General features: G+C 43.0%; 1 protein-coding gene across 2 annotated transcripts in view; it reads right to left on the bottom strand.

The window, feature by feature from the left end:
* The window catches only part of GXYLT1 (glucoside xylosyltransferase 1), a 43,923-nt gene extending 21,563 nt beyond the window's left edge, over positions 1–22,360 (bottom strand). Inside the window, exons 1-3 of one of the 2 annotated variants that reach the window (XM_037514138.1) lie at positions 21,959–22,360; positions 12,304–12,396; positions 1,099–1,270 (exon numbers count right to left, since the gene is read on the bottom strand). In XM_037514138.1, coding sequence (XP_037370035.1) covers positions 1,099–1,270; positions 12,304–12,396; positions 21,959–22,179 — 486 coding nt within the window. In that variant the 5' untranslated portion in view covers positions 22,180–22,360. The remainder of the gene's footprint in view (positions 1–1,098; positions 1,271–12,303; positions 12,397–21,958) is intronic. The other variant, XM_037514139.2, reaches the window with a different exon arrangement.
* Between the last annotated feature and the right edge of the window lie 2,352 nt (positions 22,361–24,712).

Raw genomic sequence — 24,712 nt, 5'->3', positions numbered from 1 at the left:
GCCTAATTATTTCACAGACCTATGCCACTGCACCTGTTCAGATGGTTGGGGCACTGATAGGAAGGAACCACGGCAATAGAGCACAGAAAATCACTTTCAGTGAGCATCAATAGTTCAAGTTTCCCAGACCTCCCTGGTGGAACAGGGATTAAAGTCTCAGAACTATCAAGATATCACCAGCCACTGCGGCATGAGTTTGATCCCTGGCCAGGAAGCTGACCCACATAGGGAGGAAGACCTCTCATGTCTTGCCCACTGCTCCCCTCAGCAGTGTATTTCAGTGGATCTGTCTGTTCTGTTCCCTACTCTGTTTCTGGTGAATTCTCTCATGCCCCACAACTCTGATCTACACTCCTGTTCTTGTATGTATGCATAAATAAAAATGAATCTTTAAAAAAAATTACCATTTTAAAAAAACAAATAAAAACAAACAATTCCCTTCGCTCAAAAGAAAATTAAAACTGAGGCCTCCCTGGTGGTACAAGTTCAGACACAACCTATGACACTATCGACAGCAACTGTAGCACAAGTTCAATCCCTGGCCAGGGAGCTACCCACATGGCACAGCAGACCTCTCCTGACTCGTCCGCTGCTCCCCTCAGCAGTGTATTTCGTTCGGTCAATCTGCCTGTTCTGTTCCCCACTCTGTCTCTGGTGAATCCTCTCACCCCCCGCACTCTGGCCTATACCCCAGTTCTTGTATGCATAAGTAAATCTTTTAAAAAAAAGAGAGAGCGAGAGAGAATTAAAACTATTGTATACACTCTCACTGAGGCTCTCCCAAGTTATGGATGGGCAAAAACTTAAATCACAGGACTTCTCAATCACAACATTCTGGAAATATAGGCAGTAAAACAAAACCTCCATATTTGGCAAAGGATTTCAATGAGCCTACTCCTTCCTGTACAGGAACTCCTCTTATACCCTAAACCTGGGTTCACAGATGAACTTGTATGGGAGAACACTCCTTATTCTGTGAGAGCAGCCCTACAGAATAAATATTTTTGTTCAGCAAAGGATTAAAATGCATTAAATATTCCACTAAATATACTGTTAAATATTCAACTCAAAAATCTTGACTATGTCTCAAATACTTACTATGCCTTTAAAACTATCATGTAGCTGATCTTCAGCAAAAATATGGAACTGAAGAGGTTTGATGCTGAATATGATGGCTGATTTCAACATGGTTATAGTTTCTTCCAGTCTTTCTCCACAGGCAACTACGGCGAGGTGCATTCTCTTAACAGGCTGCCTTTTCAGACTATACCTAATAAAAAAGAAAACAGCATTTTCCAACAGTTTCAACATATAGTATGTTTACAACATGCTATTTGGAGCATGTTCAAAAACTGAAGTTCAAAACTTCTATTTAAAAAGCAAAGAAATGTCAAATGAGAAAGCATTACAACATTACAATCATATTTCTACACTCTCAACTACTCCTTCTTAGCCAATGTTCCATACTTAGCATCAACATAAAACAAAAATGACTATTTTTTCAGTTCTCCCAAGAACAGTACATTAGAGTTTAATTCTCTTACGAACCTCCTTCTTCTCTCTCCTCCCCCTCACCTCTCAAAGTTGAGAAAGGGTACATCACTGATTTGAGGATCTTCCATTCAATTTTTTAATAATTATTATTTTTCTAAGAATTATTTATTTATTTTATGCAAGAACTGGGGTACAAGTCAGAAGCGTGGGAAGGTGAGAGAATTCACCAGAGCCAGAGCGGGGAGCAGAACAGGCGGACAGAGTGAAGGCACTGCTGAGGGGAGCAGCGGGCGAGGCAGGAGAGGTCTGCTGCACCATGTGGGGTTCTCCCTGGCCGGCGGGGAATCGAACCGGCGCTGCAGAGGCTGCGGACAGCTTCGTAGTGCGGCACTCAACCACTGAGCTACCAGGGAAACCCCAGTTTTTTAAACTTTTTTATTTAGAAAAAATCTCATTGACACATAAAAGAGAATATAGCAATAAATCCTTATGTAGCCAACCTCCATATGCAGTTATCCATTCAAAGGTATTCATACTTCATCTAAAATTCCTTCCCCTCATCACCTTTCACAAACAGATCAATAACTTTTTTTTTAAAGATTTATTTATGCATACAAGAGCTGGGGTAAAGGCCAGAGGTGCAGGTGGGTGAGAGGATTCACCAGAGACAGAGTGGGGAACAGAACAGGCAGACTGACTGGAATACACTGCTGAGGGGAGCAGTGGGCGAGACAGGAGAGGTCCGCACTCGTGCTGCAGTGGCTGCGGACAGTCCCATAGGCTGCGTCTCAACCCCTTGCACCACCAGTGAGGCCTGCAGATGAGTAACTTTGAAGCAAACTCAGACATGCATTCATTCATAAATATTTCAGTTAGTATATCCAATCTTAAACAATGCTGGTAAGAAAAACTGTTCTCGTAATTTTTCTTCACTGACATATTCAGTTCCACTCACCAACTAATTAGTGAGAGGTCAAAATTTCTGAGATGGTCTAAAACATAATAATCAAACACTTATGTCTTTCTGGAGGGAAAAATTCCCTAAACTCAATTTATTAGTCTGGGATATGTTAGACTATTTCTAACACAGAGTAGCAGCGAACAGCAGCAGGCCTAGGAAAACTTAGAAACCATTGTGCCTTAACACTCTCAACTAACACAATCCACTAGCATAAAGAGGACAGAATTAGGTATGACTACATTACTATTAAACAAAATAACATTGTAATATGAAAATCTCATTTATAATTATGGCATAAAATCATTTTTTTGGTGTTAAGAGCCAAAGGAATGTAATGGAAGACCATATAAAACAAAACTAACAACATATTAAAGAACTATAAAGTACAAAACTCTGAACTAGAAATATTCAAATTTGACTTTAACTCAATTTTTGCTACAGAGATCTTTTCTGTGAAATGTGTAAGAATTAGAAGTTACACTCTTTAATGATAACAGTTGTAGTTATACATTACTGAGATCTGTAGTAGAGGCAATGGGTGATTAATCATTTTTCTCATATTTATAAACTAAAACTACTTTGGAATTGTGAATATACATATGTCCATGTGTTAGAGTGGACGCAGAACTATTTTCTGTGAAAAATTTTGGTTTTCTTCATGGGGAGTCCCTCAACTGACTAACATATCAGAAAACAGAAAATCATACTAAACAATATTAATTACACACAACTGCCTAAATAAAATATATGTGCATTTTAAAATCTTCACATTTTCACATTAAACACATGGAACTACTTACAGGATGACAAGCTAAGTCTGCCCGCACATCATGGCCATGTGGTCTACACATTCCTTCCTATTAACAAGCTTGTTTTGCTAAGGGCCTGGAGATATTTAAGACAGCAGTTGGAAATGATGTGTTTCTGCTCTGCCTGGGTTCATGAAGCCCAAAAACGGACTAATTTCTCGAACTATGGGACATTTCCCATGCACACAACTGCTGGTACTGTTCGGCAGCAAGGCAGAGCAGCTCTTCGGCAGACATCTGACTCCTGTAAAACACACAGAGGTCGCTTCTTTCATGGATCCCTTTCCTAGGAAACTGCAAAGTGAACACCTCAATATCATGACAGCCCACCCTTTTTAATTCGAGAAAATGGGCCAAGTATTCAAAGTGAGGGTCTTTGAAAAAATACAGCAGAAAGAAAAAAACTTGTTTTCATGAAAAAACTTGTTTTCATGAAAAAACTTCCCCAAATAATTCATAGTTAAATATTATTATACCACTTTATTTGTTAATGGCATTAAGTTGGAGAAGTTACTTACACAGTGGTATCCTTGCAAAAAGCATATTTACTGTTCTATTATAGAAGCTGTGGTGGTATTTCATTCTACACCCAGGTATTAAGATTATCATTAAGATATAATATTAGGTACGGTAATACTGTGATATACAAGAAACCTATATTTGGCCATTTAGATAATCAACAGATAATTCGTTTTCATCCACAGGCCCTGGCACACAGTTCCCAAAAGCCTTGCAATTTCCTAAGTGTAGTGAGAGATAAAGGGAACTCTTGAGTTAATGAAGGTGACTCTTAGAGAGACACCCACAGGTGAAGTCAGGTTACCAGGAGGACCAGCCCATGAGATTAGAGGATGGGAACTTCCAGTTCCACCTCCTCACCCTTCCAGAGGAAAGAGGGGCTGGAGGTACAGGTCACTGAGTCAATCAATTATGCCTGTAATGAAGGCGCCATAGAAACTCAAAAGAATGGGCTTTAGAAGAGGCTCCTGGCTGGTAAACATGCACATTTTGGGGAGAATGGCACAGCTGGAGAGGGCACAGATGCTCCAGGTCTTTTTCCCACATCTTGCCCTCCACAAGTCTTGAAACTGACTGAGGATTCTTATTCATTTTCCAGTAAATGTGGTATTCTAGGAAATTAATCAAAACCGAGAAGGGTGTTCTGTAAACCTCTGATTTACAGCAAGCCGGACAGGAGCAGATGATAATCTGCACTAGCAATTGGCACTTGGAGTCTGAGGAGGCGATGGGGGAAACTCTGATTCAGGTTGGCTACTCAGAAGCTACATAGCAGCATGGACTTGCAATAGGTGTCAGAAGTGGAGGGCGATCCTGGGGGGCTGACTGTGGGACTGTGGAACCTAACGCCATCTCTGGCATCAGTGTCAGAACTGAGCTGAATTTGCCGACATCAGCTAGTGTCCAAGGATCACTCATTAGTAGGGGGAGATCTAGCTACTCTATTGCTGCAACTAGTCTCAGGACACCAACATACACCGCCTTTGGTACTTAATCTACTTTTATGAATGACTTAAGGTAGCAAGCAAACTGCACAATTCTGCACATCACAATACACCTGTCCAAGCTTCTTTCATTGGTTACCACAAAGTCTATCCTTTCCCCCATGACCTGCTGGGCCATTTCTTTCATTTATCTGGTATTAGCATAAACATGGGTCTTATAAAGCTCTATTCTTTTCCACTGACAGCAGCCAGAAACAGCAGCTCATCTCCAAGCTCCATCTATACTCATTTTCTGTTGAGTCCCTAAGTTAATAAAACTTTACCCACATCACAGATATTAACTTTACCCACATCCCCTATAAAACAAGGGGACATGAACCCAGCTCATCTCAATGCAATGGAAATCACCATACACAAGCAAATGTCAAGGCAATCGAGACACAATTTTACACACTCTAAATAATCTTTTCTTTTCAGTAAATGCTTCCAGATCCCACTTTTCATGACATAAAGGCCCTCACTGAAGTTCCAAGATTTGAGGCTCTGATTGCATAACTGATTGCAATAAATAAGTCACCGAAACAGACTTATTATTGTAACACTTCTGCTACAAAAGAATCTCAATAATTATTCTATTTTTTAGGCAACATGAAAGATTTCCAGTGTTTGTCTAGCCTATTACTAATGTTCTCTCTATAAAAGAAAACAATGTGCAATGATATCTAAACTAGAAATTAGCATTATAATGACATACACAGTCAAATTACACAAAGTGAATTTCTAATGATAATCTCCCCAAACTAAAAGATATCAGGAACTGGTCCTTAAACATCTACACAAGCCACTCCTCCTTCAGTATGAAAGGAGGTGGGTGCTGAGGGGAGCTATCATGGCCCCAGTGATGACACAAGCCCCATATGCAGGTCTTTGGCCACCAGTCTGCAACCTTATGTTCCTGGGGGAAGTCCATGTCTCCCAGGGGCTGCAGCATCCTATAGGTCTGCTGTGGCTGCGTCAATAAAGGCGGCATATACAGATTTCTACAGCTCTATGACTCTACCAAAGATTGTGAGAAAATGAAAAAGGCTAGTATCTTTAGAGTGCAAAATGATTTTGGAAAGTAAGTAATTTCTCTGGGTTAAGAAAACACGTTCACACTCTGACTCTGGTGAATCCTCTCACCCTCTCGTGCTTCTGGCCTGTGCCCCAGTTCTTGTATAAATAAATCAATCTTTAAAAAAAAAAAAAAGAAAACATGTTCAGGGGCCTCCCTGGTGACACAGGGGTTAAAGACAGCACTATCACCAGCCACTGGAGCACAAGTTCGATCCCTGGCAGGCCAGGGAGCAACCCACATGGCTCAGCAGTCCTTTCCTGTCTCACCCACTGCTCCCCTCAGCAGCGTATTTCAGCAAATGTGCCTGTTCTGCTCCCCACTCTGTCTCTGGCGAATCCTCTCCCCCCACCCTGCACCTCTGGCCTATACCCCACTTCTTGTATGCATAAATTAAAAAAATCTTAAAAAAAAAAAAAAAGAGGGCCTCCCTGGTGGTGCAGGGGGTTGGGGTGCAGCCTATGAAGCAGTCTGCAGCATGGGTTCGATCCCCAGCTGGCAAGGGAGCAACCCATGTAGTGCAGCAGACCTCTCCTGGCTCACCTGCTGCTCCCCACAGTACTGTGTTTCAGTCAATCTGCCTGCTCTGTTCCCCGCTCTGTCTGTGGTGGGTCCTCTCACCCCCCTCACCTCTGGCCTGTGCCCCAGCTCTTGTATATATAAATGGATAAACCTTTAAAAAAAAAAAAAATGTTCATCACCAACTACTATCTGGGAAAGACAAATCAAGACCACAATGAGGTACCACCTCCCACCTGTGAGGACTGTTCATCTCAAAAAGACCGGAAGCCACAAGTGCTGGCGAGGATGTGGAGGAAAAGGAACCCTAGATTCACTCTGAGTAGGAAAGTAGAATGGTCCGCCCCCATGGAAAACAGTATGGAGGCACCTCAAAACATTAAAAATAAATCCACCATATGATCCAACAATCCCACTCTTCAACATCTATCTGAAGAACACAAAAGCATGACTTCAAAGAGTTATCTGCACTGCAATGCAGATATACTAGATATGACAAGCAAATTGCGTAATTGGACTGCATTATAGTATTCTGTAATAGCAGTACTATTTACAGCAGTCAAGTTATGGGAACCACCTCAGTACCCAGTGACAGATGAGCAGATAAAGAAGATGTGGATTTTACATATACAATATCACTCAGGTGTACTAAAAAAAAAAAAAAAAAAGGAACTATAGTCATTTGCAACAACGTGGATGGAGGATTATACTACATGAAATAAGTCAGAAAGAAAAAGACAAACACTGAATGATTTCACTCAAAAGTGGAATATAAAGAAACAAAATAAAGGAAATGACAAGACTAAAGTAAAACAAAACCTAGACATTTGAGTAAAGAATTAAGGCTACCAAAAGTGGTTGAGGAGCAATCAGGGCAAGAGATCCAGTGGACGAGGGGGCAGGATTAGTGGGGCTTTAGGGATGGGTGTGATAACATATGTCTGAAGAGGTTATGAACTGCTATCCCTAAATCATATACAGTACTGTAAACCAATGTAACCTTAACAAAATTGATAAATTTTTAAAAAGGATTTCTTTGGGTTGATTTCCACAGAATTTTATCACTCACCTGTGTTCCGGAGCTATGAAACTGAATACCTGGGCTAAGGAATAGTTTTTCCTAATAGACAAAAAAAATTTAAAAACTCACTGTTGAACAAAATGGAAAATTATATTCAGAAACACTAATAATTTCCATAGTGTGTAGTTTTGTATTAACTTTCCCTCTTACTATTAAAAAAAAAAAAGTTGTGCTAAATTATCATAACTGGGTAAAAGTACTTTAAAGAGTTGTACATAAATCACTTGACACAAAATATAATATAGCATTACAAAATCTGAATATTTAACATGAACTATAAGTACTAACTGCTAAACTATAACTTAAAATAATCTACAAGCATTTATTTCTTAAATCTAGTAGGAGTCCATTTAAGATAATATAGTTAACATTACATTCACCAATAACCAAAGACTTCCTGAACCCAATTTGAATTCACTATAAAAAGAATATTTCAAGAGTTAAATATTTCAAAATCTCAAAAAACAGAATTTCATAATACTACTAAAATTAAGAGAATATGCAATGAAAGGGCCAAAAAATTAAAAAATGTAATAAATTAGGAAAATATTTATGATCAGTTAAAATGCAATTTAGTTGACAGACTTCATTTTTCATGGATATTTAACTTCTTGCATATACTAGATGGAAGCAAGCAACCTGACTTCATACAACTTATAGCCTGTTATGAAAAGACAGAATTTTAAAAGATTTGATCAGAATTTTAAAAGATTTGTTTCTGCTTAAACAGAAAACACTCAATCTTGCTAAGCAGTAAGCAGTTCACCATGCACATCAAACCTAGTTGGGAAGTGCTGGAGAAAACATTAGTTACTTTCTGGTTGCCAAGGACCCAGCTAGGCATGGGGCTTGCACACCACATGTTATCTGCAAAGTCAACAGTCTAGAAGTAGAAAAAGATTCACAGCCACAATGGAAGGGGTAAGCACGCCAACAGAGAGGACACAAAGAAGGGAGAAGCAGTGGGCTAGCAGGGAAATCATACTGATTGGATAAGAAGCCATGAACAGAGTCAGGAGAACAGAAAGTTCTTGTCACACTTGTCAGGAGCAAGCGTGAGAAGACAGGTAAGAAGTGCCACTACGAAAATGACATGTGGACAGTCAATCATCCACAAACATACAAAACACAGGTGAGGAAAGGTAAAAGGAGCTCATCATGAATTCAGCTTTGAACGAGCATTCCCAAGGCATCTACATCAGCAAGATAAAAATGCCCGATGAGCAGCACATAGCAGAGTTATGGAGCTCAGAAAAGAGCTCTGGGCTGGAGAAAACAGTTACAGATTACCCTGCGTCTATCCAAGGAGTGCAGAGAGAACACAGCTGAGTGTAAGGAACATCAATATTTAGGAAAGAGGAACAGAGAGAAGTCCAGGAGCAGAGAAATCAAACCCTGAGACTCAGGGCCTTGAAAGAAAAAGTGGTAACCAGCATCTAAAGGACAAGAAAAATAAGACTACGCTCCAGAAGAATGACTCAGAGGTTGTGCTAACTTGCGCCAGGTGTATAAGCCTCCTGCTTAGAGAAGGCTGAAGTGTAAAGTTATATGTATGTGTTTGTTTTTTAGGTATATGAAAGTAAAGCCAGTAGATGCCCTTATAAAGAAGTTGCTGGTGGAGCGAGAGTGAACAAAAAAATGCTTGAAGAAAAAAAGGCTGTGCAAGGATTTTGTATTCAGTTTTGTCTCAGGGGGAGAAGAGGCGAAGGGAAGTGACCCGCTGGGAAGCCTCAGTCAGAGGATGGCTCAGCAGATGCAGGTACAAATTACTAAAAGCGCATGACTTGAGATGAAAACACTTGATCTTTCTTTTTTATGTTATTTTATATTCATTGTATAATAAATTACTTGGGAGAAAAGTAATTCCCCAGGTAAGTTTAATCAAAGTAAAACTACACAAAGAATTCAAACTAGGAAAGGAGGCCATTCAAGATGACCACAGGGGAAGATCCTGAACACCTACCCAAAGTACAGCAAATCTGCAGCAATATGTTGGAACAATCTCCTCTCAAACTGGGAAAGCTGGGACAGCCCTGGGGAAAAGAAAGTGGGGCTTGTCAGGGCCCACTGTGCAGGCAGAGCGTGAGAAAGGAGTTACAAAGACATTTTACCGAGTATAGACAAGCTCTTAGAGTTGGGCAAAAATGAGGGATTCCTAAAATGCTGAAAGGGAGGGTGAAATTACAAGACAGGCGGCAATGTGGCTTGTCTGCATCTTCCATACAGTGATTAAATGTGAGGGATATAAGTGCTAAATAAGAAACTAAGTTTGAGTGATTTTATGTAATTATACAATGCATTTAACAAAATGGCTTCAGACAAAGACTCTGAACGCAATATCCTATGTTGAAAGTCTAAAAAAACAGTATAGCTTTCTTAAATTTCAAATTCAGGAGTGAAACAAGTACAAGGATGATGACATTATGTGTCCATCCAGTGCAATTTGTTCTGGGGCATACTTGAGAACATTAGAAAAAGAATGAGTGAGGTCAAAACCAAAGGGATAATCAGCAGAGGCTCCAGAATTCGGACTCTGCCACTGTCAACAGGTGAGGCACTCTCTACAGCCTGGGAGGAGAGAAAAGTATTATCTGGCTGTACTTACAAAAGGACATGGACTGCAAAAATCAGTAAAGGAATTTTCAAGCTTGCCCAGCTTTCACAGTGAGATCCAAGCCACAAAGCTGGAGCTAGCAAAGTGATGCTTGTCAATATGTAAGCAACTTTTAATACGCATGAGAAATACGAAGTTCTAATAACCCAAAATTATGAGCAGGCTAAAAGGTAAAGTTATTTTTGAGAACTTCTGAAAATTTGAATCATGTGATTTGACAGACCTACATTAGATTTTCAACCACCCAATCTGTTTCATGGCAATAAAATATAAGGTCTGATTTCAAGCATTCTCTTCCAGTAGTTCATGGGATGCATAATGCATTGGGAATACAAGAACTTAAAAATATGTACTGCTAGTATATACTTTCTTCTTTGTTTAAATAATTTTATATAATATTTACATCATTCATTTCTGTACAATGTATGCTTTCTCCTCTCAGGTGTAGTCCCCATGAAGTTCCCACCAACAATTCACCCGTGCACCATCAACATAGTACCCTGTGCTCTTCCCACCTGTTTTGATCCTACTCCCTCCTTCTCCCCTGAAGAAAGTCTCTGATTTATAGTTGCCTGTTGATTTTGATTTTTAATTTATAATTACTTTTTTTTTCCCTGATCCCTTATGTGGTTCCCCTACATTCCTCCTATATTGAAACCATCCCATATTTTTCTTTTTCTTTCTGGCTTATTTCACTGAGCATAAACCCTTTCAGCTCCATACATGTTGCTGCAAATGGCATAAGTTTATCTTTTTGGATTGCTGAGTAATATTCCATTTTGTGTGTGTGTGTGTGTATATATCTACTTGATCCAGTCATCTATTTTGGGGCATTTGGGTTGTTTCCATATATTACCTATTATAAGTAGTGCTGCAATAAACATAGGGGTGCAGGAGTTGTTTTGAATTTATCTTTTTGTGTCCTTTGGGTTGATACCTAGGAGTAGAATTGCTGGGTCATATGGAAACTCCATTTTTAGTAGTCTGAGGAACCTCTACACAGCTTTCCATAGTTGTTGGACCACTATGCATTCCCACCAGCAGTGCAGGGGACTTCCTCTTTCTCTACATCCTCGCCAACATTTGTTACTGCTATTTTTTTTTAATATGTGCCATTCTCACTGCTGTAAGGTGGTATCTCATTGTGGTTTTGATTTGTATCTCCCTGATTACAAGTGATTTTGAACATTTTTTCATATGCCTGTTGGCCATTTGTATTTCCTCTTTGGAGAAGTCTTTTTAGCAATTCTGCCCATTTTTTAGTATACATTTAGAATTCAGTTCTCCCGCCCAGGATACTCTGCCTCCTGTCTTTGTATCTGCTAACTTCTTGTCGGTCGTGGCTACTCTCCCTTATGATAATCCCCTGCAGCTGACTCCTGTTTCTCCCATTATCACAGTTAAAAGGAATCACCCCTAGGTGATCTCAGGTTTACCAGCATGAAGGGTCTTTCAAAAGATAAGTCTCAGACGGATGATGCCATGGTACCTAACTCAGTGTGGATCTCAGCACTTAGCAAATGGAATGAGGAGAATTAATTAACATTTAAGCGAAATCATTAAAGATACATAAAAAATGGGTGGCTCTCAGAGAAATTTTATTCTTGGGAGAGGCCTTTCAGGCTACTGCCTCACTCTCCCCCAAGACCTTCATTCCTATCAACAATTCTTTCTTTCACTGAAGATCAGAGCAGACAGACACCTGAGAAGTCAGTTCAACGCCTCCATTACCCAAGGACATGAACTAAGTCAAATTATTCAGTAACTTAAAAGGTCAATAAACAATGTCGCATCATTTGCTCCTTCATTAAATACTTATCTTTATCCTCCCATTCCCAAGCATTCGATCTTTCTGCTAATAACCATCATAATCCTTCCCCAGTTAGCTCCTTCTACCTACAAGGTGCTATTTTAGAATAACAACATTAAGCTAGATGAATGACACATATATATTAGTGGTATCATCTGTTTATCACTTTATCACCTCTTAACTACAATTAGATAATAAATTCTCCAAAGAACAATATTATAACATCAAAAAATGTACATTTTATATGCAGCATGAACTAAAACTGAGTAATAGTTACCAATTGAAGAAAAATTAAAAACCTAATCAGAAAATGATTTACTTGCATGATATTAAATTACAGAAAAAGGAACACTTTTGTCTCCTCCTATAGTCAAAAGTTTATTATCTACTATCTAATCTTATCTACACTGATCTACCAGTTAAATATTAAGTGCCTACCTAAAAGCCGCTTCCCAAAAGCAGTTCATTCCACAAACATCAGAGGGCAGCATCCAATAGGGATTCCAGTAACACACAGAGAAATCTTTACACCTAACAGAGTAAGACAGAAATAAAGTCCTACATGAATAATTCAGTTCAGAACAGGAAATTTACTCAATATAATAACTTACTGTTCTATTTTGCAGCAACAAAATTGTAAATCCAATTTTGCAAATCCAATCACTATGTAAAGATGTTTGGAAATCACTGGAGAATGATTTCTTCATTAGTGAGGGTACCATTATTTTAAACAGAACTTAAAAGTTTCAGGTACAATACAGTACACTGGGAAACAGTATTCTAGTCAGGAACTCTCATGATATATTAAAACCCCTTCCTCAGATGTCACAGACAAAATGGGAAAACTTCTAAAATTTCCCTTCATGAACTATGCCTATTCTTCCTGGAATAAGATCCATTTCAGCAAAACCAAGTATTTGCTTATCCGAAGCAAAATTAAAATGCTATAAATACTAACATGGGGAAACAGAGGCTTTCTAAATTTTTTAACTCAATCCTCAAAGGTATTTTAAATTGAAAAACAGGTATCCTTTTGATATTCATGGCTCAGTTTCATGACCTACATTATCTCAGTTTCATTATTTCACACAAGTTAAAATGGAGGACCAAGTGTGATCTTCCTTCCTAGAGTGCAGATTGGAGCTTAAAAAAAAAACCCCAGAGAGGCCTCCCCGGTGGTGCAGCAGTTGAGCCCTGGGTTGCGAAGCTGCCCACAGCCTCTGCAGTGCTGATTCAATCCCTGGCCGCCGCTGGGTGAGGGTCCCACATGGCGCGCAGACCTCTCCTGCAGCCTGCTGCCCACGCCCCCACCCTCCCCCAACCCCACCCCACCACCCCACTGCAGTGTGCTTCAGACCGTCTGCCTCTTCTGCTCCCCGCTCTGGCAAATCCTCTCACCCTCCCGCGCTTCTGACTGTACCCAGTGCTTGTATAAATAAATAAATAAATCTTTAAAAAAAAAAAAAAAAAAAAAACCCAGAGAGGAGAAGGGAGAGGGGTCACAACAGGGAAGGGAAGCAGTGATGGGTCACGGTGCTGTGGTGGTGGGAGAACTACCAGGACTACACCTGGAGGGAGAAACCAATTACTGTACAAAAATGAACAGTGTAAGAAAATAAATACATTGAGAGGGAAAAAAACCAGTCACCTCACATTACAAAAAGTATGGTTTCCTTTGTTATTCCTTTTCAAAACAATAGTCTAGCTTGACGTTCACTTCCAAGGAGTCCTGTGTAATAAAGCCAGCAAGTACCAAGTCAGAGTGAGTCACCACACCAGGTCAACTCCTGTCCTGGTAGCTACGCCAGTGTAGCTTTGTTTTGTCTCTATGAATTTTCTTATAGCGAATTTCTATGAAATTTCAGATTTGCAAAGTTCTTAGATCACTCCTCTCACAAATGTCAACAGATTAATAAAGTAAAGCAGGGGAGTCTCAGCCCCACTGCAGAGTGAAATCACTTGCCCTACTAATTCAGAATCTGGGGGAACAAGTTCAAGCGCTGGAGATTTCTATACATCCTAAGAAATTCTGTATAGCACTGCATTAAAAACTACAATGTTGGAATGGAAAAAACAATGGAAAAACACTTATTTTTAAACTTAAACAGCTTATGAGTCAGGCTCAGTGGTGGTTATTAAAAATTAAAAGATTCTGGGCCTCCCTGGTGACATATGAGTTAAAGTCTCAGCACCATCAAGCTATCCCAGCCACTGTGGCCTGAGTTCAATCCCAGGCCAGGGAATTGACCCACATGGTGCAGCAGGCCTTTCCAGTCTAGCCCACTGCTCCTCTCAGCAGTGTATTTCAATAGATCTGCCTGTTCTGCTCCCCACTCTGTCTCTGGTGAATACCCTCAACTCCCTGCAACTCTGGCCTACACCCCAGCTCTTAGATGCATAAATAAATAAAAATTTAAAAATTTAATTGAACAGATTTCTTCTATTTGAATGTTTTCACTTCCATTAAAGCCACACAACAAACCTGTTGAGACAGGTATTTCCATCTTTGGGATAGACATTAGGACAGACATTCTTCCAACAAAGCCACAGTTCACCTTTGTTTCAAGAAGAAAAGAATTAACCTTGTTATTCCTTACCCCATCAAACCTTAAAACAGTGGAAAATCAAAATGCAAAACGAAGTCTCAAAGAAAATGACTTAATTTTTCTATGAAAATTACAGCTCAAAATGATGTAACAAGAGCATTTTCTGTCCCAACTTGCACTGTGCAATGCACCCGCTTTAGACAACCACAATCTATTTTCTATCTTCACAGATTTCACATAAATGGAGTCATATAGTATGTGGCCTTTCAGGCCTGAATTCTTTCACTGTGCATATTTTCAGGTTTCATCCACTGTAGCATTTATCAGTGCACATTATTATTGCTTTTTCTGCCCAAATAACATTCCATTCCGTGGCTGGATCTACATTTCTGTTTATCCGCACTTCAGTTGATGAACATTTGGGGTGTTTCCCACTTTGAGGAAACATGTCCATGCTGCTATGGACATTCATGTACAGAATTTCTGTAAAAGCACAGCCTAGAAGTGGAACTGCTGCTTAATGTAAAGTCATTAATGCAGGGCCTCCCCTGGTGGTGCAGTGGTTGAGCACTGGGCTGCGAGGCTGCCTGCAGCCTCTGCAGAGCCAGTTTGTTCCCCGGCCCCCAGCGAGGGTACCACAAAAATAAATAAATAAAGTGATTAATGCAGATGAAATTTGCAGCACCAAAGTTTCAGGTCAATTTCTTGACAATAACTCAAGAAAGCATAGCAAAATTCCACAGAAGGGATGTTTTCTTCAAATTTGAGATCTGTTATTGTGGTGAGTGCTACCGTCAAATGCTCTGTCTTTTCATCCAGAATAAAAAATGTCTCAAATTTTGAATCATTTCTCAAGTACTAAAATTATGAGGAATATTTTTTTGATCAGTTTGTGATTTTTTTTCTTAAATATTTGAAATATAAGCTCACAGGAAGTTGTAGACACTCCACTCGGTTTCCCCCAATGGTAACATCTTACCTGAGCACAGAGCAATACCCTATTATCTGGAGTATGATTCCATCAATATAGAGACTATTTCACCACAGAAACTGATACTGTACAACCCCCAGACCTGATTCAGGTATCACCAGTTTTACATGTACTCAGGTATGTATATGCGTGGCCTCATGAAGTTTTATCACATGTATAAACTGGTGCCACCAACCTCACATTCAGGATACAGAACTGTTCAAAATTACTGTGAAGATCCCTTAATCACACAGATCTAGAAACACTAAGCCATAGAAAACCTGTTGTTGAACCACTGTGAAGTTCTATTTCAGTATGTCCACAAGGAAAACATTTTGCTTTGATGAACTGCACTGATTTGGGATTTCTGTCATATGTCTACTATTCCATTTCCAATAATTTTAAGAAATAAAAGCAAAATCAACTAATAACAAGGGCTTGTTTAACTTTTCTACCTTTTTTTCTGGCTTTTTCTACATTTACATTTTTTTCTGGCTTGAAAATGCAAGTGCTGTGTCCAGATTAGTTGCTTGTCCTAATTTACTGCTTATAATAATGGTCACCAGTATGTAATGAGTTCTCATTATGAGCTTTTACTCTCAGCCTTTAAAATCAATTTTTATAAGAGAGAATGTGAAATTTGGAAGTCAAAAGAGTTATGCTACTTCTTGTCAACTGTAGTCAGTATTTTTTTGTAATAACATTATATGTACTCATTAGTGCATGTTTTTATATTTCATTAAAGACTTAAATCCAATGAGATTGCCCCAGGGAGGCCAAGTCCTTTATACTTTTAAATGAAACTGGAAAAAGTATTATTCATTTCTAAATGTCCACAGTAATGAGATTTTATACACCTTTCAGAGTTAGGGTTAGGCTCGGGCATATCCCACACAGGAGGGAGCCTGCACCAGGCACTGCAACCCAAGAGTGCAGCTTCAAGGCACAGATACCTGCTCAGAGATTGTGCAAGAGGAACAAAGAGCTCATGGGCTCAGGAGGAGACCTTCCCATGACCCTGACAAATCACTTTTTTTGAAGATCAGTGCCTGGATCACTCATCTGCAACTGAAAGCTGCCTCCAGATAACTCAGGTTAATTTCTAGCTCTAAAGCAGGCCTTCACCTCTCTTAAATCTCTAATTTCATGAATACTAAGTGGAAAAGGGTCTGCTTATATGCAAATGTCTTTCAATAACTTACCTATTTCAAAAATAAGCTATAGGGCCTCTCTGGTGGTGCAGGAGTTAAAGTCTCAGCACTATCAAGCTATCACCAGCTACTGCTGCCTGTGCTTAATCCCAGGCCAGGGAGCTGACCCACCTGGTGCCAGCAGACCTCTCCTGTCTGGCTCACTTCTCCCCTCAGCAGTGGATTTCAACAGATAGGCCTCTTCCGCTCCCCGCTAACTGCTCCCCTCTAGGTCTCTAGTGAATCCTCTCACCTCCTCTTCCCCGCACCTCTGGTCTACACCCCAGTTCTTGCATGCATAAATAAAATTAATCTAAAAAAAAAAGCTATAGCATCACACTATAACATGCACACACACACACACACACAAACTGGATTCAAGTTTTAAATATTAAGAAAAAGTGGGGGGAATCAGAATGGTACAAAGCTTTTCTAGGCAAGTAGTAACAATAAAGGAAAAAAAAATGCCAATCTGAATCATAATTTTCAACTTCACATGGTATAGTCACTGAAAAATGTCTAAGTCAACCCTCTAGAAGTATTTCCAACAGTTATTGGACATAATAATCTCAATGTTTTAAAAGAGGATTTCTAAATCAAAAACATCGTTTCATTAGCCTAATCACTTTTCTCTCTCCAAAAGCACAGATTTTCATTAATTACAGTTAGAATTATGCTACGCACTTTGCAACTATATGAAGTATGATCACTAATGAACTAAAACACAAGTCACAGAGTACTGGTTTTACATGTCTCTGCATTAACAAAGCAGAGATTAAGGTGGCTTTTGCATGTAATTCAACTCTCTTCACAGTTCACTAGCCCAACTCCTCTCTTCTTTAAAAACAATGGCAGGGAAGGAGGAAAAAAATTCTCCATTAAAAACAGCAGTGTGAAAACAGTGGTTGAACCTCAATCAATGGTTCTTAATCTTTTGATTTTTAAACCATAACCTGAAGCACCTATCGAAAACATGAAAACACAGATTTCTGATCCCAATACCAGGCATTCTGGGTTAGCAGATTTTTCTCCGAGATTAGAAATTGGGGGAAAAAAAAGCCAAAATTTGAATGTTCAACGCCATCGGCATTACTGACTACCATTTTATTATGCCAGTCAGGTTACTAATCTATACGAGCTATTTTCTTCTCAATTCTCACCAACACCCAATATCATATGCTAACCTCTGTTTAATTGATAAGGAAATGTGTTCAAGTCTGACTCCAAAGTCCTTCCTCTTTCTACTCTTCAATTTCTCACCGTGTCCTACCAATGTCCACAGGACCCAGCACAGATGACAACTAGCCAGACATGAAAGGGGGGGTGGTCACAGCAAAGGTCACAAAACAGTATAAGTACTAACACTGACGTACTAATGCCTGGTAATAAATAGCGTCAGAGAGTCTCTCTGCACGGAAGAGCCCGCAGCTGCCCTGTGCTTCCCTCACCTAAGGTACCTCTCCTCTCCAACACCCCCATCACCCTCTTCGCCTCAGGGATGTGCAAGTGATGGAGCCAGAGCAGCAGAGGTCCCCACGCTGGGCAACACTGACTGATCCACAGATGGGCATGTAGTGCAAGCAAGTCCCTAGAATTATCTATTTGACTGCAAGGAAAACCCCATAAAGCCTGTGGACAGCAGAATCCAGTAAGGTCCCTGGAAATGCTTGGGCATTTTTCCTTCAATTGTGCTCCTTCAGCAATCCGTGTAAGCTGATAAATAACCATTCTACCTAGGTATTACTGGATTTTAATCACTGACAACTAAGAATTCTGACTATTACAAACTGACTATATTCACAGGTGAGAAATGGAAGTAGCAGCAGAGTTCACAGCAAAACTAGAGGTAGAATGAGAACACAGGTTTTTCTGCAACTAAGACCTGCACATTTCCTAAATATCGAAATAATGGATTCCAACAGAATGTATTCATTAATTTCACTGAAAAATTACTCTATCATTTTAGAGCTTCTACTTTGAAAACTTGTATTTTGCTGTCCAAGTATTTTGCTGTCATGGATTTCTACTCAGTGAGCACTTTCCGTAATATCTGCCTAATGGAACCTGCTGGCCATATAACCCTAGATCCCATGTTGTGAATGAAGAAAAATAATAGTTTCAATCTTTCAGGTAAGACTTTCCCAAAAATTAAGGATGCAATGACTGAGTCCTACAACCACAGGGAAGACAGTGCTAATTCACAGCCCCATTCCCCACTGACAGAACACTATCTAGACTAGATTCTGACCATAGCAGCTGCACAGATAATCACAGGTAGGGTAACTCCAGGCCACATGGTTTCTAATCCTGGTCCAATCACTGATGCTCTCTGGACTGCAACAGGAAGAGATTAAGGATAACTACTCCATATCTCATGGTAGTCAAAAAGGGGAATGAATTCTGTGAGAAATCTAAAAAATTGTTATAAATGATTGTGACAGGAACTTTGTTGCCACTTTGCAGCTGAACACCATGAGGGACACAATAGTCATGGAGCAGGTTTGCAAGGCAAGACTCTGCTATTTTAGTTGAAGTTCTTGTGCCATATATTGAAAGCACACAGGCCAGTAAAGCTGATCACGCAACAATAGTATCATGAATAAGGGAGGGTGGGACAGGAAGGGGGCAAAGTTTTCCCAGGCACAGGGAAGGGGACATGGTGACCAAACTTCAAGAGACATCTGCATCAGCAAAGTGTAAGTGCTGATGTTATCACAAGCAGAGTAAACCTGAGACCACCATGGAGATAGTCACCTAATGAGGCCAAGGGTGGCCTAGGCATCCCGGGGTCTGCCTCAGAATACAGGCTATTCTCCTAGGTAGTCAAGGAATGCTCTGCTGTGATTTGCAGATAGTAAATAGGTCACACTTGCCCATAAGTGCTCAGCTCATAGGAACCCACAAATGATCATACCTAAAATCCAGAGTCCTGATATCTTAGGAATTCTCTTGATCTTAACCAAATCACAGGATTAAAAATATGAAAATCCAGGATGTCTATGCACTAAGTGTACTTCACATTTTTACAAAGACTGGTAACATCTTCCATTTTAACTCTGATGTACTCCACACTGAAAACAAGGAGTTATGCTATTCAAAGAACGTGCAATATAGTTTTATAGTTGACTGGACTGTGACACATAAAACCTAAGATTTCAAAAAAAAATAAAATAGGAGCCTCCCTGGTGGTGCATGGGTTAAGTCTCAGCGCTATCAAGCTATCCCCAGCCACAGTAGCATGAGGCCATGAGTTCAATCCTCTACCAGGGAGCTGACCCATATAGCCCAGCACACCTCTCCTGTCTCACCTGCTGCTCCCCTCAGCAGTGGATTTCAGTCAATCTGCCTGTTTTGCTCCCCACTCTTGTCTCTGGGGAATCCTCTCACATCCTCCACGCAACCCCCCCACCCCACTCCCACCGCCAGCACCGCTAGCCTACATCCTAGTTCTTGTATGCATAAATAAATTAAAAATAAATAAAACTTAAGATTTCAGTAATGGCGCTACATGTCTATTAAACCTCAGCACTTATTTCCAAAATTTCAAGCAAACACAGTAAAATTCTGTCAAAATGTCAAAAGTATGAGACAAAGTCCTTAATAAGGATGCCACTCTTCTCAAACTGAAATGCTAACCCCATGTCTAATTTCTCTCCATGTTCTAAAATGTTGCTTCCTTAAAATTCTACCCAAGACAAAAATTAGTGTAATTTTTCATAAGCTCTAAAGTGTCCTTTTTCATAAGCTCTTCCAGATATCCAGTCACTGTCTCTCCCAGGACAGACATGAGAGCTGGCAAATCAGCCCCCGGGGAGGTAGTTCTTTTAGGAATGTAAATCCTGACATTGTAAGTCTTCCTGGCTGAAATCAAATGGCAAATCCAGGTTTTCCATGATGCTCCTCTGCCCAAAATTCCCCCTCTCCTTTCGGGAATGACCATCAACTCTCAGAGGAGGTTAAAACACACTGCAGCTCACCTGCACTCTCAACTCCTGCCAAACCTGTACTTTGCAGTATCAAAGCAGCCTGGGCCTCTTAAGGGAGCACACGGTCGTTCCTCGAGAGGTGACCACAAAGAGAGGTGCCTGTTTTTCAAAGTGGAAACGCTCAGATCTTGGTGAGCATTCACAGTACGAGGCATGCCTTTTTCCACTGAATTTCATGTTGATTTCAATGCCAGCAGTAACTAAAGTGCATCCCATGAAGACACCACGCTGCTCTGAAACGCATTTTTAAAGATCCCTCCCGCCCATCTTACAGAAGCCGCGTCAGCAAGTTCAGTATCACTCCTTTTCCTCAAAGGGCTCGAAGTTTCAGAACAGACTGTTTCCCAAATGAGTCTTCAACAACCCTCATAAAGGCTCTGTCCAGATTTCACTGGCCGACGAATCATGAAATAAAATTCAAGCGTCAACGCCAGAAAATTAGACGCCCCCTTCAAGAGGCAGAAAAAAACAAAACAAAACTAGGACGCTGCCAGCCTGGAGTTTAAATCTCTCAACTTGAACTCCATGGAAACAGGAGGGTGTTCCCACCAGCCCGACAGCAGGAGGCTCTTTGTTGGACACCTCGTATTTTCACGAAATCCTTCATTTTGGAAAAACTGTCAAAAGTTGAAAATTCATTTCTCGCCGCTTTAAAGAGCGCCTAAGAGATTGGTCATTGAAACAGACACAGGGTGGGTCCCGCAGGCTGAGGGGTGGCGGAAGGGGGCGCTGAGCAGGCCTGGAGAAGGGGCAAGGGGAGGGGGGCGCTGAGCAGGCCTGGGGCGCAGGGGAAGGGGCGAGGGGAGGGGGGTGCTGAGCGGGCCTGGGGTGCAGGGGAAGGGGCAAAGGGAGGGGGCGCTGAGCGGGCCTGGGGAGCAAGGGGTGAAAGGAGGGGGGCGCTGGGCAGGCCTGGGGCGCAGGGGAAGGAGTGAGGGGAGGGGGGCGCTGAGCAGGCCTGGGGCGCTGGGGAAGGAGTGAGGGGAGGGGAGTTGAGCGGGGCTGGGGCGCAGGGGAAGGGGCGAGGGGAGGGGGGCTGAGCGGGGCTGGGGCGCAGGGGAAGGGGCGAGGGGAGGGGGGCTGAGCGGGGCTGGGGCGCAGGGGAAGGGGCGAGGGGAGGGGGGCTGAGCGGGGCTGGGGCGCAGGGGAAGGGGCGAGGGGAGGGAGGCTGAGCGGGGCTGGGGCGCAGGGGAAGGGGCGAGGGGAGGGAGGCTGAGCGGGGCTGGGGCGCAGGGGAAGGGGCGAGGGGAGGGAGGCTGAGCGGGGCTGGGGCGCAGGGGAAGGGGCGAGGGGAGGGGGGAGACGGCGGCGCAGAGCGCGCGGCGAGGGGACCCCAGGGGCGGGACCCCGAAAGCCGCCGGGCGGCCGCGCCCCGCGCCCAGCCCCAGGCGGGGCAGTCCGTACCTGTCCGACCGGCCGGGAGACGCCGCGGGGCCCGCGCCGCCCGCCCCTCTGGCGGCGCCGCGTCTGCCGCCCGCCAGCCAGGAAGCCTCTGCGGCCTGCGGCTTCCCGCCACCGCCGCCGGCGCCCTCCTCCAGCGACACGGCGAGCTGGCTGAAGGCGTAGAGCAGCGAGCAGAAGCCGCAGGCCACACACAGCAGCACCACGCGCAGGTAGCGCCGCATCGCTGCGGCCGGGCCCCGCACCCGCCGCCGTCGCCGCGCCCGCCCGGGCGAACTGGAGCGGAGGGAGCCGCACGGCGCAGCCGCGGGCGCAACAAGTTCCTCCGCCGCCGCCGCCGCCGCCGCCGCCGCCGCCGCGGCCTCGCGTACGCCACGCCCCGCTCGCCCCGCCCACCACCTCGGCCGGCGCGCTGAGCCCGCGACCTCGCCTCCGCCGCCGCGGACCCACCCGGTGGGCGGGGCGACGCCGGCACGCCTGCGCACTGCGCGCGGAGGCCCAGGACGGTAGGAAGTGGGGTCGCGGCCGCTGACCCGTTCAAATTATGGTTCTTGGGGCCTCCCCGATGGCGCAGGGGGGTGAGCGACGCGCTGTGAAGTTGTTCGCAGCCTCTGTAGCGCGGGTTCGATTCCCGGTCGGACAGGGAGCAACCCCCATGGCGCAGCAGACCGCTCCTGTCTCTCCTGCTGCTCCCCTCAGCAGTGTCTTCGGTCCGTCTGCCTGTTCTGCTCCCTGCTGTGTCTCTGGGGACTCGTCTCACTGTCCCGCGCCTCAGGCCTGTACTCCGGTTCGAGTATAAATAAATAAAATCTTTTAAAAAAAAAAAATTGTGGTTCTTCTGTTATAGGACAGCCCCGAAAGACGTGAAACAAAGATTTTCACTGCGAGTCCTGCAGACCTAGTGCGCTTTATGGTGACCAACGCAAGAAAAATTACTTTGGGCTGGCCAACCACGGGTGAAGCTTGGAAGCCACGTTGGGCACCAAGCTGTTATAGGGCAACCCCAATATTGAACGGGTTCCTAGCTGTGGGTCCTCACCTGCGCGCTTACAAGGGACTTATTAATACTCCACCACAGACACACACAAAAGGTTAATAAAACGTTTATTTACAAGGGAAAAAGGAAATAAGGAAAATGTACAACTCAGGGAGAAAATAGGGAAATAAAGTCTTTAATGCGTCCTACCCGATCCGACGACCTGGAAACCCAAAGTCACTCTCAGAGTTGGCCGGGCGCTGCGAGCTGGCGGAGAGCCAAAATGGGGGGTCCCCCAAAGCCCACGTGTCTGCCTTTATATCAACCTGGCTGCTTAACCCCACCCTCAGGTCCCAGCCACCTTCCCTTTGGTGGTGATGGGATTTGGAGTTCCCAGTGTCTTTGGCTTTGGCCTGGGGTGGGGGTGGAGTCCACAAAGCCTGTATGGAATTAGCTTTAGGACGTCCTTTTCCCCCTAACACTTCCACCCGTAGTTCGTCACGGGAGCAGCTTGGGATCTCAGAGGGTGTCTCGTCGTCTCTAAAATAAAGATTTTTTTCCCTTTTTTTCTTTAAAGATTGATTTATTTAGGCATACAAGAGCTGGGGTACAGGCCAGAAGCGTGGGGGGGTGAGAGGATTCACCAGAGACAGTGGGGAACAGAACAGGCAGATTGACTGAAATCCACTGCTGAGGGGAGCAGCAGGCAAGTCAGGAGAGTCTGTTGTGCCATGTGGGTAGCTCCCTGACCGGGGATCGAACTCATGCTGCAGTGGCTGCCCACAGCTTCATAGGTTGTGTCTTAACCCCTTGCGCCACCAGGGAGGCCCCTTCCTTTATTTTTTTATGCTCAAAGGAATTATTTTATTAACTTATTTTTTTATTTATATTTTTTACATAATTGTGTATTTCCCATGAAAGTCCCACCACCAAGTAACCCGTGAACCATCACCATGGTCCCCTGTGCTCTTCCCTCCTCTTTTGATCTCTTTTCCTCCTCCACCCTCACAGAATGTCTCTGATGTATGGTTGCCTGCTAATCTTGTTGTTTTATTATTGTTGTTGTTGTTTTCCTGATCCCTTATTTGTTTCCCCTATATTCCTCCTATAAGTGAAACCATCATTCCCGTGGCATAGGTTGTGAAGATGGAATTGTATAACCCACAAGAAATGCTTTGCTCTTAGAAGGCACTTGATGAAGTCACTTTTCAGCCTCATTCCCCTCAGCAGGAACTTCACTGGAGTCTGCAAAGGAGGCATGTCTCACCTAGATACCTAATTACCCCCTAATGCTGTCAAGTAAACACAGCCTGCCTTCCAAGGCAGAAGACCTAGATCCTCCTTTTCATCTTGCTGACCTTTCTCCTAACTCCTGATCAAGCACCTTTAAAAACTATTCTCCCTCAAAAAGCTTTCTCTTTCGCCTTCCCTTTCTTCTCCGCTTTCTTCAGCCATATTTTCTACCCCATTCACTTATGGAACAGAAAGCACCTTGTGAACCCTTGAGGAGTGAGCTTTGAGGGGTGGAACAGGAATACTTGAAACCAAGGGCAGTGCAGAGTCAAGTCAGAGATGTGCCCGCGAAGTTGTGGACACCCACCCCAAAGCGATTAGTTCTACCTGCCACAGCGATCATGAGACAGTTCATAGCAAAGGTGGCCTAAAGTACCGAGTGGGGTGAGGGAAGTGATTCCTGGCTGAGGGATCAAGGATACAGGCTCCTGGGTCTCCCTGGTTGTGCAGGGATTAAAGTCTCAGCGCTATCAAGCTATCACCAGCCC

The sequence above is a fragment of the Talpa occidentalis genome, unplaced genomic scaffold (assembly GCF_014898055.3).
Source record: "Talpa occidentalis isolate TD23 unplaced genomic scaffold, MPIMG_talOcc4v2.1 talOcc4.16, whole genome shotgun sequence".
In the NCBI taxonomy this organism is placed as follows: Eukaryota; Metazoa; Chordata; class Mammalia; order Eulipotyphla; family Talpidae; genus Talpa; species Talpa occidentalis.
This window is presented reverse-complemented; position numbering and strand designations above follow the sequence as displayed.